General features: G+C 44.9%; 1 protein-coding gene across 2 annotated transcripts in view; it reads right to left on the reverse strand.

Annotated features, from left to right (window-relative positions):
• The window catches only part of LOC133379174 (mitochondrial adenyl nucleotide antiporter SLC25A23-like), a 101,712-nt gene that overhangs the window by 35,329 nt on the left and 48,400 nt on the right, over positions 1-17,983 (reverse strand). For both annotated transcript variants that reach the window (XM_061613902.1, XM_061613901.1), the window contains exons 3-4: positions 3,421-3,508; positions 2,001-2,112 (exon numbers count right to left, since the gene is read on the reverse strand). In XM_061613902.1, coding sequence (XP_061469886.1) covers positions 2,001-2,112; positions 3,421-3,508 — 200 coding nt within the window. The remainder of the gene's footprint in view (positions 1-2,000; positions 2,113-3,420; positions 3,509-17,983) is intronic.

Here is a 17,983-nt window from a genome sequence, read left to right on the forward strand (position 1 = left end):
GGAGGGGCAGGTGTGTTTCTGTGTGTGCATGTGCTGATCTGTCTTCTGCTGCACCCTCATTCCCCAAGCGCATGCTAACCAAGTCATCAGTTCTGATGATCATCCCAAGGCTTAAAAGCACTGACCCCCCTCCTCAACCTATCTACCCTTTTGTGTTCACAATCTAGCATCCCCACCACCTCCATATTATTGCTTCTTGATGATGATTTTAAAAAAGCTCAGTAGGTTGACTGAGGTTGGGGCCCACATACTGCAGCTGAAATGCATTTATTTATTTAATTATTATTGCATTTATATCCTACGTTTCTTCCAAGTTGTTCAAGGTGGTCATATGGTTCCCCCCCTTCCATTTTATCCTTACACCAACCCTGTGAGGCAGGTCAGGCTGAGAGATTGTGCCTGGCCCAAGGTCACCCAGTGGGCTTCATGGCTGGGTGGGGATTTGAATCTGGACCTTAACCCAACACTGTAACCCACTGGTGTTGGGACATGGGACTGTACATCTTCAGACTTTCAGGGGGGGGTGTCCCAGTTTGATTGGACCTTTGCATTAAGAAAAGAAAGCAACACCTCCCTGTCTGCAGGGAGCTTTTTATGGAAAGGGATATTTGGAGATGTGATTTTGTCACGCACCATTTTTTCCTATTAACAGACGCTATAATTACAATTAGCAGGGGGGCAGGTCACTAATTTTTTTGAGCTTATAAAGGGGGTCCCATACTCATAAAGGTTGGGAACCACTGCTTTAAGGTTTAAGGCATCATCAGTTGCCCAATGGCAAACAGCATCACCCTTGAGCCTCCTCCCTTCCAGCCAGCCAGCTGCAACCCCCACAGGCTTCTGCCTCCATCAACAATTACACTCAGAATGGCTTTTCCTCCCTCTGCTGCAACACACTCACATTCCTAGGAAGAATGCACACTGGCACCTATCCTATAAGAGGGATACTCTAGGCTTTGGCAACATCAGTTGACCGTCAGTGCCCATAAAGCAAGCACCAAGCTGTACAAAAGCCCAGGGAGGGAGAGTAATCTCTTAACTTGGGTGAGGAACCTGTGGCCTTACAGATTTTGTTGGACTCTTACTCCCATCAGTGCCAGCAGGCATGGCCAATGATCAGGAATGTTAAAAGTTGAGTACAACATCATCTGGAGGGCCATAGCTTCCCCATCTCTGGCTTAACAAAAGTTTGGGTCACCAGATGTTATTGGACTACAACTTCCATCATCCCCAGACAGCATGGTCAATGGTCAGAAATGATGGGAGTTGTAGTCCATTAACATCTGGAGACCCAAGATTGTAGAAGAGTGCGCTAGACCATTCCCATAACATGCTGCCCCAGGTGGTTCTGAGTCCCGATATCTCTTTGGAAAATGACAGAGGATGTAGGGACTTGGCAGCAATAACCTTGAGAGCCCGTTCCCCTATCAGAACTGTTATAGAAACTAAGCTAGGAGTCTTGACCTGGATCCCGGTCCTGAGCACTACTTCACTATCTGCTAGGAGCAAAGGAGATCCGTCACTGAATGTCTGTAGTATTACCCTACAAGTCCTGATTCCAGTCCCCTCTGCTCTCATGCTGTCTTTTTCTTCCAGAGAACTTTGAACCTGAATTCCCAATACTCCTGGCTACGAGTTAGAGAACATAATTATCCTCTTATGAGAAGGTTTCCTGGTTCCATTGAGGCTGTGGTTTTGTATTTTATGTTTTGTGCTTTGTTTATTGGTCTGATGGGAAAATCCATTCAAAAAACAGCATAGTCTCTATGTGGAAAATATGAATATTCTCTACCAGAGGGATGCATCTGTACGTTTATATTTTAGTAGTCTGCAAGGCCTATCACTCAGTAAAATGAGATTCTGCCTAAATACCGTCCATATACATCCATTCTTGCCATCTCCATTCATATAATCCCATTCTTGCCACTTCCAGAAGCAGGGAATTGGGAGTGGGAGAGAGAACAACCCCAGGCCTGGCCAGGACTAGGAAACCGGCTTACCGTTGAGTGTTTCCAGTAGTGTACAATCTCTTCCATGTTCTCGAGTGGGTTGAGGATGAAGTGGTCCCGCCATTCATGCCAGTCAATGGTCATGGTGCCATCCTTGTCTATGCTGCAATACACACATGCATAGTGGAGTGAGTTTGGGGAAGCCAATGTGGGCTAGGGTAAAAAGCATCATGGCCTGATTTATCACACTGCTCCTCAGGAAGACAGATACCTCAGTGCAGAGGGGAATGCAACCAGGAGCAACTGAAGCAGAGGCTGCTAATTGTGAAACTGCTTTGAGATGCTTCATAGGATGCAATTCATAAATGAAATGAAATAATTTTTGCATTGGGGCTGTTAGGTAATTTTAGACTCTTACGGGGGTTCCCTTCTTTAGATGGCAATGTGTATTATTTCTTCACTTGTGATCAGCCAGCCCTGCTCTATTTGGAGCCCCTCTTGCACATTCTGGTGAGTGGGACCCTGGATGTCCACCCCAAAGTCCTGGCCAGATGGCATCACTGTGTGGTGGGGGTAGAAGAAGCTCAAACCTGATGCCCATCTCCCAATTCTCTGCCAGCTCCAGCTGGGTTGATTCCAGATTTGAGGAGGCCCTTGCAGGGCCGCATTATGACTTTCGTGGGCCCGAGGCACTTTTGCCTTCGTGGACCCCTCCCACCATAATAATATCAATATTAAAAATTATTTTTGGTATAACTTTAAATACTTCAACATTTTTTTTTTCTGTTTTAGGCAAAATTTAATAGATTTTCGTGAGCCCTAAAAATTTCATTTTTTTCTGATATGAAAAAAAAAAAGATTTTCTTCAACCCTAAAAGTTCATTTTTTTCTTCTGATTTTAAAAGAAATTAAAACATTTTTGTGGGCCCCTAAAAGTATTGTGGGCCCTAGGCACTGTGCCTAATGGATACGTCGGCCCCGCCCTTGGCAAAGTATCCTCTGCGGAACCCCCTCTATGTGGATGAATCCTGGGGGGCTTAACTGGTGACAGCACAACTCCCAGCATGACAGAGTGCCAGCATTTTAGTTTCTCACAATGCCCCAGAGTTTTGCTATGCCAGAGGCACTGTGGAAAATTAAAATAACAGCTCTCAGACCCAGCTGTTTGGGACTGATTGCAGTATCAGGAAAACATTAAAGGGGACCCAGGGCAGGTGTCAATGATAGGCCCTTTGGGGACATTTGGTCCCTGGTGCCTGTCCAAGAGGCCTGGTGTCAGCAAAGAGATAAGAAACCAGGAGCCTTGGTCCTGAGCCTTACTCCCCCACCCTATTCTCAAGCCCCCTACCCATCAAGAGGAATGCAGCCAGTGCAATATGATGGAGTTTCACCCCAACCCAGTTAAGTAGAACACCATAGATGGGGAGGCTAGGTGGGTGTAAATGCAAAGCAAGGATAGTCACAGACTCACCTGTGCAAAATTTTCTCTGCTTGCTGCAGGGAGATGTAAACACCCAAGCTATGGAAGGTTTGCTGGATCTCAGAAACATCAATCTGGCCTGCAGCACAAGCACAGAGACAAAGACGGTGAGTGAGTAAGGGGGAAACCAAGGTGCAGTCTAAAAAACAGATGGGTTGGAGAGGCTGAGGAGCTGAAAGGGTTCTAAGGGGTTCCCTGATGGGAGGAGATGAGCTGTGCCCAGAGCCTCATGGGCTGTGGTTCAGCTGGAGGGAGCGCAAAAAGACCCAGTGGATTTTGTGGCATTTCTTGAAGGGATGGTAGTGGGTTGGTGAAGGGTTGGCAGTTTGGAAGCAGCCCCAGAGGTGCATGCTGTAAGTGTGCGGAGGGAGACACCATGCACTCAGCCATACCATCCTTCTGGATTCCCATATTGAGCCCCCTGCCGGCATCCCACCTGGAAGAGAGACAGAGAGGTTTGCAGAGTGGGTACAAGAGCGTGCCATGGCCAGAAGAGAAAGAGTGGGGAAGACCAAACCCACCCTCCCCAGCATTTACATCTCAGGAGTGCTGTTGATCAGACATGGCAGGGGAGGGGAGTTGTGCTGGCGAAAATAATTACTAAAGTGGAAGAACAGAGCAGTAAGCACAGCCACGAGAGGGTGCCAGGAAAATTAGAAAGCGTATATCAGGATGGGGAACCCATGGCCCTCCAGGTCTTTTTTTTTTTTTTGCTGGACTACAACTCCCATTATCCCTGACCATTGGCCATAAGGGCTGGGGCTAATAGGAGTCAGAGACCAAGAACAGCTGGAGCACCACAGGTGCTGGAGCATTCCTGGTTTAGATGCAAGCACAGCCAGAAATTGAGCATACACAGGAACTTTTCAAGATATAGATCAGTATTAAATCCTGCAAGTCCATGCCTGCAGCTGATGCGTTCCTACAGTTGTCCCCATGTGTATGAAAACAAGGGCCACTTCACAAATAACGTTTTTTCTACCTGGAGATCAGGGCTGGTTCCAAAGGGTGGCCAGGTGGGGCCCTGGGTGAGGGGCCATGAGGGGCCCCAGCGCTCCCCTTCTGCGATTCGCGGCAGGATTGCTGCTGCAGATCACATGGCGAGAGCTCTAGAGCCCCCGCCATTCCCTTGCTCAACCTACCTTTCTTGACTGTTGTGCAGTTGCACGAGCACCACTGCCCTTAACCAAGATGGCGGCCAAGGTTTCCCTATGGGGCTGAATCCCTAAGGGGCGAATCACAGAAAGGGAGCACCAGGGCCCGGGGCAGGCTTGTACCAAAGGGTCCCAGCATGTCTGGGGCCAGCCCTGATGGAAACAGAAAGAAAGTGAACGTCTTCATGAGAGGGGGAGCATGAGCATTTATTCTGCCAGAAAAGCACAGGATGGGAAACTGCCCATGGCAAAATACACCCTGATTAGGACCAAACTGACTGTCACTACCAATGTGCATGTAGGAATGGATGAATCTGTCTGTTTCGGGCTTCTCTGTTTCTCATTTTTCCAATCTTTTCTGCAGTTCACCACATTTCCTCATCAGTTTGCAATTGTTCAAAATAAAATGTCCTCCCCAAAAATATTTCAGTATATTCATGCCCATTTCTCCTTTTTGCAAGCAATTTCCCCCAATATAATGCATTTTTGTATGTTACAGTCACCAATACATGCATTTGTATGCATGCTTTCCCCTAATATGTATTTTTGTACACATATTTTGGCTGGAGAACTGCATCACAAAATTGAGAAAAGTAGCTAAATCTTTGGGACAGAATGATGGAGAATCTTGGTTTGAAAAACTTTTGACATGGATGTTAACAGCTGCAAGGCTTTCTATAGTGCAGAAATGAAAAACTGCACAAGATTTGAGCTTGCAGTTTTGGTATAGGAATCCATGGAACCTAACTATTTTTGGGGGGGAAAATACTCATGATGTAAGACAGCCTTTCCCAACAAGTGGGCCACCAGATGTTGTTGGACCACAATTCCCATCTTTCCTGACCATTGGCAATGCTGGCTGAGGCTGATGGGAGTTGTGGTCCAGCAACATCTGGTGGCCCACTAGTTGGCAAAGGCTGATGTAAGAGTTTCTACAGGGACAGAGGACCTGGAGAATTTTTACGTAGTCTGGTGGGAATTTATTTCTTCTGTTACAACTACTAATATATTGGACCGGATCCCCACACCAATTCGCAAAGTTGTTGTTATGTACCTCCAAGTCGATTACAACTTATGGCGACCCTATGAATCAGCGACCTCCAAGAGCATCTGTCATGAACCACCCTGTTCAGATCTTATAAGTTCAGGTCTATGGCTTCCTTTATGGAATCAATCCATCTCTTGTTTGGTCTTCCTCTTTTTCTACTCCCTTCTGTTATTCCCAGCATTATTGTCTTTTCTAGTGAATCATGTCTTCTCATGATGTGTCCAAAGTATGATAACCTCAGTTTCATCATGTTAGCTTCTAGTGACACTTCTGGTTTAATTTGTTCTGACACCCAATTATTTGTCCTTTTCACAGTCCATGGTACGCGCAAAGCTCTTCTCTGACACCACATTTCAAATGAGTTGATTTTTCTCTTATCCGCTTATGCTCGAAGTATGGATGGATAATATTGCCTCTTTGTGTTTTGGTATACATATCATTTCCTGATTAATGCACTATAAAGGACCCATAATTCAGTAATAGAGCACGTGCTTGTCATGCAGATCTTAATTTCAGTCCCAGAATCTCCAGGGGAAAGGCACTCCAGTAACAGGCTTGGGAAGGATCTCTGCTTAAGGCCTTGGAGAGCCACTGCCAACTTAAGAAGACAATATTGGACTAGATCAAGGGTATAATACCCTCCAGACATTGCTGGACTACACTTCCCATCATCATTGCCCATGGCAGCTAGGGCTGATGGGAGTAGTAATGTTGCTGGACTCCCAACTCGCACCAGCTCCAGCTAGCATGGCCAGTGGTCAGTGATGATGGGAGCTGTAGTCTGGCAACTTCTGACGGGCCAGTGCCACATGTTCCCTGTGCCTGGGCTAGATGAACCAGTCGTTCAACCTGTGGCCCTCCAGATGTTGCTGCATTCCAACGCGCATAATCTCTGAGCACTGACCATGCTGGCTGAGGTTGATGGGAACTGGGAGTCCAGCAAAATATGCTGATGCAGTGCTTAATTGGGGTTAAAGCCGATTGAGGAAAGATGTGGAGAAGTTGTACAGGATTAGGAGCCTTCCCAATCTCTTATCCACATGGGAGCATAACTTCATGCTAAAGATGCTGTTTTTACCTCTGTTTTCTGTTTGCACCGTCCACAGTTAGGACTCAATGCCAGCTGCAAACATGGTGTTTTCTAGTCACACTTGAGGTGAAGCATCAATCACGCAGTTTGCTAAAGACCACACCCTCTAATTTAACTTTTCACTCCCTCTGGTTACCTGGCAACTAAGCATGCTCAGTTTGTTCTGCCAGTAAGTTTAAATCTAGAAGTGCAATTATTTGTATTTTCACTGGTACAATACTGCTGAAATACAGTTCTTTGAGCAGTGTTATGTTTTTCTGCACAAGTTAGGAGGGGAAAAGAAAATTGCAGCAACATAAACAAGGCCTGCAGAAGAGGTGAGAGAAGTGGACGTTTCTCTTCAGCCCACAGGAAATGAAATGAAAGAAGGGAGGAATCATAGAATAGTAGAGTTGGAAGGGGCCTATAAGGCCATCAAGTCCAACCCCCTGCTCAATGCAGGAATCCAAATCAAAGCATTCCTGACAGATGGCTTCCAGCTGCCTCTTGAATGCCTCCAGTGTCAGAGAGCTGACTACCTCTTTAGATAATTGGTTCCATTGTCATATGGCTCTAACAGTTAGGAAGTTTTTCCTGATGTCCTGTCGAAATCTGGCTTTTTGCAACTTGAGCCCACTATTCTGTGTCCTGCACTCTGGGACAATCGAGAAGAGATCCCGCCCTCCTCTGTGTGGCAACCTTTCATGTACTTAAAGATTACTATCATATCGCCCCTCAGTCTTCTCTTCTCCAGGCTAAACATGCCCAGTTCTTTCAGTCTCCCCTCATAGGGATTGGTTTCCAGTCCCCTGATCATCCCTGTTGCCCTCCTCTGAACCTGTTCCAGTTTGTCTGCATCCTTCTTGAAGTGCAGAGACCAGAACTGGATGCAGTACTAAAGATGAGGCCTAACCAGTGCTGAATAGAGGAGAACTAATGCCTCACACGATTTGGAAACTATACTTCTGTTAATGCAGCCTAATAGAGCATTTGCCTTTTTTGCAGCCACATCACACTGTTGGCTCATATTCAGCTTGTGATCAACGACAATTCCAAGATCCTTCTCACATGTCGTATTGCTGAGCCAAGTATCCCTCATCTTATAACTGTGCATTTGGTTTCTTTTTCCTAACTGTAGAACTTTGCATTTATCCCTGTCGAATTTCATTCTGTTGTTTTCAGCCCAATGCTCCAGTCTATCAAGGTCCCTTTGAATTTTGTTTCTGTCTTCCACGGTATTAGCTGTGCCCCCCAATCTTGTATCATCTGCAAATTTGATAAGCACGTTCTGTACCTCCTCATCCAAGTTGTCAATAAAAATGTTGAAGAGCACTGGGCCCAGGACCGAGCACTGTGGTACCCCACTCGTTACTTCTGCCCAGTTTGAGAAGGAACCATTGATAAGCACTCTTTGAGTACGATTCTGGAGCCAACTGTGGATCCACCTGATAGTTCATCCATCCAGCCCACATTTAGCTAGTTTGATAATCAGAATATCATGGGGCACTTTGTCAAAAGCTTTACTGAAGTCGAGTTATATTATGTCCACAGCATTCCCAAAGTCTACAAGGGAGGTTGCCTGATCAAAAAATGAGATAAGATTAGTTTGGCAGGATTTGTTCTTCATAAATCCATGTTGGCTCCTAGTAATCACTGCATTGTTTTCAAGGTGCTTACAGACTGCTTTATAATCTGCTTCAGAGTTTTTCCAGGGATTGAGGTTAGGCTGACTGGTCTGAAGTTCCCCAGTTCCTCCTTTTTGCCCTTTTTGATGATAGGAACAACATTAGCTCTCCTCCAGTCACCGGACACTTCATCAGGCCTCCATGATTTTGTATAGATAATAGACAACGGTTCTGAGAGTTCTTCAGTCAGTTCCTTCAATACTCTAGGATGCAGTTTATCAGGCCCTGCCAATTTGAACTCATTCAAAGTGATTAGGTATTCCTTGACCGTTTGTCTATCCATCTCAAGCTCAAATCCTGTCCCTTTTACTTCATGTTTTCTGGGAGGGTCATAGACCCTTTTTTGGGAGAAGACTGAGCCAAAGTAGGAATTGAGCACTTCTGCCTTTTCTTTGTCATCTGTTATCATTTTGCCATCCTCTTTGAGTAGCTGTGCCACCGTTTGTTTTCTTTGTCTTTTACTATGGACGTACCGGAATAAAGCTTTTTTGTTGCTTTTAGCATCCCTCACTAACCTCAGCTCATTCTCCCTGTACTTTTCCTTTGTGGTCTGGCCTTTCCACTGCCTGTATGTGTCCTTTTTTGTTTTCAGCTCTAAGCTTTTTGTGAAGCCAGATTGGCTTCTTCTGCTGTTTCCCCCCTTTTTTCCTTGTTGGAATTGCCATTGTGCTTTTAGAATTTCCTTTTTTAGAAACTCCCACCCATCTTGGACTGCTTTTCCCCTTAGGGTGGCTTGCCATGGAACCGTACTTACAATTGTTCTGAGTTTATTAAAATCAGCTTTCCTGAAGTCCAGGGTGTGCATATGGCTACTTTCAGCTATTGCTTCTGTTAAAATCAAGAATTCAAGTATGATGTGGTCACTTTCCCCCAGAGTTCCCGTAACTGCCACTTCATCCACAAAATCATCTCTATTGGTTAGAATCTAGTCCAGGATAGCTGATCCTCTGGTTGCTTCCTCCATTTTCTCTAGGAGAAAGTTATCTCCAACACAACTCAGAAATTTCTTGGAGGGGCCGTGTTTGGCAGAATTTGTCTCCCAACAGATATTGGGATAATTGAAGACTCCCATTACTACTACATCATGCATCCTTGAAACATTGGCAATTTGCTTCTCAAAAGTTACATTCTTGTCTTCTCCTTGATTGGATGGTCAGTGGTAGACACCAAGCACCACATCCTTTTATTACTTGCCCCATTAATTTTAATCCAGATGTTCTCGGTGGAGCTACCAAGCTCATCTTCCTGTATTTCTGTGCAGGGATATATATTTTTAACATATAGCGCAACTCCACCTCCCTTTTTATTCCTTCTGTTCTTTTTGAACAAATTATATCCTTCCTTTGCTGTATTCCAGTCATGGGAGTCATCCCAGCAAGTTTCAGTTATACCTATCAAGTCGTAATTACCCTCCTGTATTAAGAGTTCAAGTTCGTCCTGCTTGTTTCCCATGCTCTGCACATTAGAATACAGACATCGAAGACCATGCGATTTGTGGCTTGGCTTCCTTACTACTTCCTTCCTTCCTTGCTCTCTTATGAGGACTATTACTGGGCCCTATTAAAGCCAATCTCTCTGTTCCTGTGCACAAGCCTTCATCAGTCATTACCACCAAGTTTACAACACCCTCCCTCTTAGGATTCAGTTTAAAGTCCTCCTGATGAACTTCTCCAAGCTGTGGCCAAACACATTCTTCCCAGTCCTTGTGAGGTGCAACCCATCACTTGCCAGCAGTCCATCTTCCAGGAAGCATAGCCGGTAGTCCCAGAATCCAAATCTCTGACGTTGGCACCACCTTCGTAGCCATTCATTCACACAGAGTATTTTTCTTTCCCTTTCTACTCCTCTTCTAAGTACTGGAAGTATGGATGAAAAAACTATCTGGGCCCCAAAGTCCTCGAGTCTCCTTCCTAGAGCCTCAAAGTGTGATGTGATTTCTTCATAGATTTGTTTGGCAGTACCATTTGTTCCCACATGGATGAGGAGAAAGGGATACCTGTTGATGGGCTTGATGAGTGATATCAACCCTTCTGTCACATCTCTAATCCATCCTCCTGGTACACAGCATACCTGGTGAGTCCATGGATCTTCTCGGCATACTTGGGTTTCGATCCCACGCAGTAGGGAGACTCCCACTACTAGTACTCTTCTCTTTTTGTTGTGGGGCGTGGTTTCATTGCCCCTGCTTGATTGAGCTTCAGCCTCTTGCTCCTTGTAGCCCGGATTCTCCTGTAATTCTTCCACCACAGGCTGTCCTCCAGTCTCATCCTCGAGTGCTTGAAAGCGGTTCCATAGTTCCACTGGTGAAGGGTGTCTTCTAGCTCTTCTGCTCCTGTCCCCCTTTCCCACAGAGTTTCCTCCACTTCATTGTTCCTCTCCAAAGCAGTCTCCTCTTCTGCTACCAGATGCTGTTGCTCTTCCACCTCCACTTCTCTTTGCTGCTGTTGTTCCAGTGTTCTGTCTGAGAACTCTTCATCTTCTCTTATAGTCCTCAGTGTGGCCACCCGCCGTTCCAGGCCTCTCACTTTTTCTTCCAAAAGTGCCACAAGCTTGCACTTGTTGCAGGTGTATGCCATGTTGTTCTCAGGCAAGAAAACAAACATGGCACACACCTTGCAGGTCACAACCACTGGAGTATCCTTCCCATTCATACTCTCTTCTGCCTTTTGTTTCTTTCTGACTACTTGTTTTGGAGTGGCCTGTGCTTTGTCCTGTCCTACTTCAGGGTAAACTTGAGAGTCCCATTGGTATGAGGTGCGCTGTACAAGCAGAATTAGTAATTTTTTAAAAAAAATTTAGGGACCTCCCCCTTGACCTCCCCTGTCGAACGCTTTTGTCAAATGTCTGTCTGCTCACCCTGTTTGCTCGCTCTGTTCGCTCACTCTCTGAAAGCTGGCTTACTTGTATCTGCTCTCCTGTGGACCAGCTGAGACAGCTCCCTCTGCTCATCTAGGAGTCAGGAAACAGAATAGAGGAGGGAGTGGACGTGGAGAGGGCAACGATTGACACACCCACCTAAAAGCATTGGAGCAAAGTGTCTGCAAGCCTTAGAGATGAGGAGTGAAGACATTTTTTCCTTCCCTTTTTGGATTATCAGATGATTGGGTTCGTATGGATTTACATGGGGAAAACTGTGTGATAGCTTCTGTTTGCCAGTAATGTTATGTGAACCATACGAACTAAAAGGGGATGCAATTAGCACTAGACACACAGTAAAACCCTGTGTAGATGAGCCCTTAATCATGGCCCCCAAAATTAAAGAAAAGCACAGAAAAAACTGTGCAAGAAAGTTATCATCAAGGGACACCAGCAGTAGTTTGCCATGTGCTTTCTTCCACTGTTTGGTTCTCAGCTCTCCTCCTCCCACTAACATGGATAATGAGAGGAGGCCTTGCGAAGTTCAAAACACAGGCCAGACTCAGAGGCTGCACATTTAGTACAACAGAGGAGAGGCTGTCATGGCCCCGTCAGAGGACTCATCAGACGAGGATGACTCGGGAGTAACAGCAGCAGACCCAGAAGCAGCAGACCCAGGAGAAATGGAGGAAACTCCTGAGAACCCAGCTCCTTCTCCCCCTCAGCTGCAGAGCACCCCAGACACAGCTGAAGCCCTTCAGCCAGACGCAGACAGTGAACAGGATACTCCCCCCTCACCTGCAGAACACAGACAACAGAAGGTCAGGCAGAAGAGGGGCAGGCCTGTCCACTTAAGGCCAAAACGCTGAGGGCTCACACCTGCTGACAAACCTGCTCCTTAAAAGTCAAACCTTGGCTTCAGCTTGTTGCTGACTACAACGTCAAGTGTGACCACTGTGTGTCTTCCTATCCCCTGAACCTTGACTTGGACTGATCTCTCGGCAAATTAGACCCGGACCTTCACTGACATCTCTTCTGGATTTCTGGCTTGGCACGTAAGCTTTGAACGGCCTCTGCCCTTATCTTGCTTCCTCCTTGCTACCCTGGCAGATTTATAGCCAAGCTGCCGGCTGAGGACTTACGGCCTGGCAATTATCAAGGAATCTCCAGCCCTGCCTGCACCCCCACCGACACTGCTGTCTCAGTGAAGAGCTGACAGAGGCTCAGACAGGAACACACATCATATTCCAAGAACTATTTACAGAGTGTGTGTGGTTTGTGTGTTACAGGGGATAGGAGAAAGACTTTGCTTGGCTCCTACAGCCCAGATTAAAAATAAATGGAGAGATTAAGGCATGAATAAAAGAGGGATATGTTACTTTTGTCAGATACTGCAAAACTGCTCAAAATTCCCCAGTGGTTCTGAATGATTGAAGAAAGTACAGCATGTGGTTGAAATGAAGAAGCTGATTGTTCTTGAACAAGAGAGAGGTCATTAGCTAGCCTTAATCATTATACAGCCACAAGAGTGGCTGTATTCTACAGCCAGCGTGGATTTTTCGCATTCTGTAATGTTAAATTGAAAATACCCCCGTGCCATTCTGATCCTTCCCATAAGCTCATTTCAAAACAAAACCTTTCAAAACCTTTAGTCCTGAACTCAGAAATGCTTGCTTAACCTTCTAAATTTTCATGCAGATACACAAAACAGCCAGAGGGAATAGAAAGTTCAAAGTCTAAAAAGAGAGAAAAAAAACCCAGAACACTTTGGGATTTTTCTGTCAGAGTTCTCATAATTTGTTGAAATTAATTTAATCAGCCATGTTCACTGAGTACATGCAATCCTGCTACTGATCTTGCCCCATACACTGTCCTTCATCTTCTACAGTTTAAAAGTTAAAAAAATGCCTGGCTGATTTTTAATTAATTTAAGAAACTTTACATTGAACTCAATGATAAAGTCAGGCATGCTCAGTAAGAACCAACTTTCAGTGTTCTAAAAGCCTGACTCACAGCTGCTGGGCTTGCCTAATCAGGGGGCACACCCACCACAGGTCTTTATTTCACTTGAGACAGTCATGACTTCCCTCAAAGAATCCTGGGAAGTGTAATTTGTGAGGGTGCTTCACTCCTATTCCTCTGACAAAGCTCCAGTGGCCAGAGTGGTTTAACAGTCGCTGCTCTGAAGCTCAGTGAGGAGAACAGGGCCTCTCCTAGCAACTCTCAGCACTAACTATATTTCCCAGGATTCTTTCGGAGAAGCCATGACTGTCTAAAGTGAAATAAAGGTCTGGTGTGGCTGCGGCTGTGATGTCCTTATATGTTAAAACCTGTAAATATGGTAAGTGCGGGTTTAGTAAGGGATATATGGTAAGTGAATTGAATGAGAGGGGGGAGAGCATGGGTTGGAAGGCTGGAGAATGCTGGATGATGATTGGCTGTTTGAATGGCTGAAGGTATAAATGGGAGGATGACAGTTGAGAGGGGGTCCGTTGGTGAGAGTTGTTGGAGAGTCGTTAGTGGAGAGTTATTTGGATGGGTTGGTTGGCAGAGTTCTGAGGGAGGGTTGGATTATATTTGGCTGATATTTAGACAGTATATTTATGACCAGAAACATAAAAAGTGACACTATATGAAACCATACGCTTGTTAAACATCAAGTATCCAGAGCAACCCAGGATTGTATGCTTTATAGACAAAGATACAAGGGGGTTGTGGACAGCAAGGGCACCCAGACACAAAGTAACAAGCTATAGAGAGACTGAGGCAAAGTCTCTAGCAGTATTGTTTACAGGGAGTGACTGGTGGTGCTGCCTAGCAGTGGGATCTTGTGAGATCTGTGCTAGAGCGGAGTGAGAAAAAATAAAAACGACAATCCTAACTGGTAGTGTCCTGAGGTGGTGCCCAGTGAAAGGCGGTAGCCACAAGCAGGTGGCAACCTGACAGGTGGAGCCAAAGGTGGGATCGTCACAGTGGCCAGGGACAGCTTTGGTTTAAATTTGGGCAGGAGGCTACTTGTGCCTGCTGTAGAATAAAAAGGTGGGCGAAACGCTGAAAAGCAATGATACTGTTCACAATATTTTCCTTTTGGAAAGGAAAGGGGCTTCTCCTCTGCCCAGTGCCCACCTACCCAATCTCCTCCCCTGCCCCTCCTCCTCCCCTCCCCCAGGTCAGTTTCACCCATCCTAAACATGATTGCACAGAAATAAATCCCACTGAACTCAAAAAGTATGCAAATGATCAAAACCATCCTTCCTCTTCCTCCCTCCTATCCCCTCCCTCTTGCCCCTTCCCTCCCCCTTCCTTTGCCCCTCCTTCTCCTCCCCATCCCCTTCCAATCCCCTCCTTCCCTGTCACCCTCACCCTCCCCATGGTCAGTTTTACCTATCTTAAGCATGATTGCACGGGAGTAAATACCATTGAACTCAATAAGCATACAAATGATCAAACCTCCCCTCCCCTCCCCCTTGCTTTGCCCTTTCCCCTCCAACCCCCTCCTTCCTCCTCCCCCTCCTTCTGCTCCCATCCCTTTCTCCTTCCCTCTCCTCTCCCCTCCCCCTCCTCCCCCCATGCTGTTTTACTTATCCTATCCATAATTGCATAGGAGTAAATCCCATTCAACTCAATAAGCATGCAAATGATCAGACCTGCCTTTCCCCTCCTTCTCCTCTCCTTCTTCCCCTCCCCTTTTCCTTCTTTCTCCTCCCCTGTCCACTCCAGCCCTCCCTCTCCCCTTGGTCAATTTTACCTATCCTAAGCATGGTTGCATGGGAGTAAATCCCACTGAACTCAATAAACATGCAAATGATCAACCTGCCCTTCTTCTCAGCTCCCCCTCCTGCCTGCTCCCATCCCCTTCCTCCCCTCTGCCCTTCCTCCCCTGCCTCCTCCTCCTCTCCCCATCCCCTGTGGTCAGTTTTACCTATCCTAAGCATGACTGCAGGGGAGTAAATCCCACTGAATAAGCATGCAAATGATCAATCCATTCTCAGCAAACTTGCACAGGATCCCATTTCTTACCTCCTGAATTAAAAAGCAGAGAAATTCACTAATGGGCAAAAAAAACCTTGCAGTTTTAGAACGGTACCTATAGCCAACAGATATTTGGTAACATGTGCCTCTGAGCATATGGTGAGTGGTGTCAACACCTGCAATCAGCCCAAATAATAGAAAGAAGACATGTGCTGTGCTGATCTTGTTTTAGCAGGGAGGAAGGAAAATTATTAAGATGGTTGATATAGTTCAGATAGTCATTTTAAATATGTCTGATTTACTTTGCAATTCTAGTGAAGTTTCCTATAGTAAATCATTTTCTTTTGCTTCTGTTTCTGTGAATATGTGAAGTACAGCAACATGTTGCAATATTTACACTAAAAAACACCAAAAATAATTGTGGAATAATGGCACTGACTATTCTGCAGAATAGTCTCCAGTGGACATCAGGACTCAGAAGTGTCTCAGTTTGCACAAGATAAAACCTTGGGAAGTGAAATATATTCTAGCAAATTTCTAGGTGTGCTCTATGTTTGTAATTGACCATGCCCACCTTGCCTTAAATGAAGTGGTTTAAACATAGCAGGCTGCAAACATGCATCTTGGGCAGGTTTGTTTTTTCCAACAGCTAGTCATTGCTGAAGTAGCAACATATTGGAATCAGTCTGATTTTACATCAAACTGCAGTTTCAGATTCAACTGTTAATGCACCCAAAACAGAAATAGAACATAACCTCCAATTTGAAACATAAAAGGCTGTCTTTACCATCATATGACACTGACCAATAAAAACATTTTGAAATTTATAAAAATAAATTTGACACAGGTTTCTAGGATGAATAATGAGCAGAGCTTGGAAAAGTTACTTTTTTGAACTACAACTCCCATCAGCCCAATCTATTGGCCATGCTGGCTAGGGCTGATGGGAGTTGTAGTTCAAAAAAGTAACTTTTCCAAGCTCTGATAATGAGGGAAATAAAATTAGATTCTCTGTAGAAACAATAGTAACACAGGAAAGAAGCAAAGTAAGAAGAACACCAACAAACATACAAAACTATAATTCTCCATCTTTGGAGATGGCAGGTGTTGCCACCACTCACCATATCCTCAGAGGCACATATTTTCAAATTCTTCCAAGCTACACAGCAAGTGGATTGGACTGTGAAAGACCACCCCAAATGGTGTTTGCATTTTGACAACTTTGTAGGGCAGTCCAATATCTCAGAGAGGAGTTCAGGTCTCCTGCTCCCCTGGTGCATTCACTATAGCTGCCCAATTTCCCTGCTTTTTGAAGTTTGATAGAAATATTTGTGGGCTATAGGTATGTTCTTAAACTGCAAGGTTTTTTTGCCTATTAGTGAATTTCAATTTAGAATGATCACATTTTCCTGATTGGAAAGAGAACCGTATAAAATGTATTTTTTGCATCTGAGTATTTTAAAAAGATACAGACTTAAAAGGAGGAAATAGGATCCCTTATAGCCATACTTTTATATTCAACAGGCAACTTCATTGTGCTGCATTGCTAAGTGTCCCTTCCCTGCAAATGTGCCCTCTCCCTCAGGCTGGAGACAGGTTTTTTGGGGTACAGAGGGTTGAAGGTAGTTTAAAAGAGGAAGCACTGTTCGTGGACTCTATTTTTGCCTCTGTTGAACAGGTTCTGTACAATTTCAAAAACCTGCAAAACCCGTTTGGCCAGAGGTGAGCACAAGACAAAAGAAACACATGTACAATGTACACCTTGGCAAGCAGTGCCTCTCTTGCAGCGTGTGGCGCTGGATTTAGATATTTTCCCTTGTATTTGTATCATATCAAAAGCCTGACCTAAAGCTACAAAAACAGCTTGCTTATAAAGCACTATTTTTTTTACTAAATGCAGGTGGACTTTTGTCAGTTGTTGATCTGAGTTGATCAAAGGATTCCTTTGCTCCTCTATTAGAGTGGAGAACAGTACCAGTTCTGTCAAAAAAACCCTCAATACTTGATTAAGATGTTTCCTGAACTCTGCAATATAGAGGATATTTTAATTAGCTCAGATTGCCTCACCTTTAGACATCTGAACAGCATCAGAGCATGCTCTACCACAGCCTTTCCCAATCTACCTTCCCTAACCTATGACTCTGCAGATGTTTTGGACTCCAAGTTCCTATCAGCTTCAGCCAGCATGGCCAATGGCCAGAAGTGATGGGAGTTGTAGTCCAGCAACATCCAGAAGACCATAAGTTAGAGAATGTTAACAATGAATTTTCTCCTCTAGAGTTTGGTGTCCAGAGCTTTTGAGTCAGACTACATTCTAGAAGACATAATCTCAGAAGAGGTAGTCCTTCTTGTGCGATAGAATGGAGGATGCCTCTTACGATAGTGCCTGCCATCTGCAATTTATATAAGGACTTGAATTAAAATAAGTATTTTTGTGATCCACTGACAAATGTTAATTAATATATGATTGACTTTGCATTTGTGATTGTTTTAAACTATATTATTTGTGCTGTTGTAACCTGCCCTGGAACCTTAGGGTGAAGGGTGGGTAATATTGTTGTTGCTGTTATTGACAATGAGGTCTGATTCCCAATTAATCAATTTTTAATAACTTATTTATTTTAGCCTATTAGATTAATCAATGAATTGTTGGAACATTGCAGCCCTAATAAAAGTGCCTGTCGTTGTGGAAGACGCTCAGGTTCAGGCTTTCGAGAGTATCCAGAGTGTTTTGCATCAGCAGAAGTTTCTGAACAGTCATCCAGGGAGA

Source organism: Rhineura floridana, chromosome 3, assembly GCF_030035675.1.
Source record: "Rhineura floridana isolate rRhiFlo1 chromosome 3, rRhiFlo1.hap2, whole genome shotgun sequence".
Taxonomy (NCBI): Eukaryota; Metazoa; Chordata; class Lepidosauria; order Squamata; family Rhineuridae; genus Rhineura; species Rhineura floridana.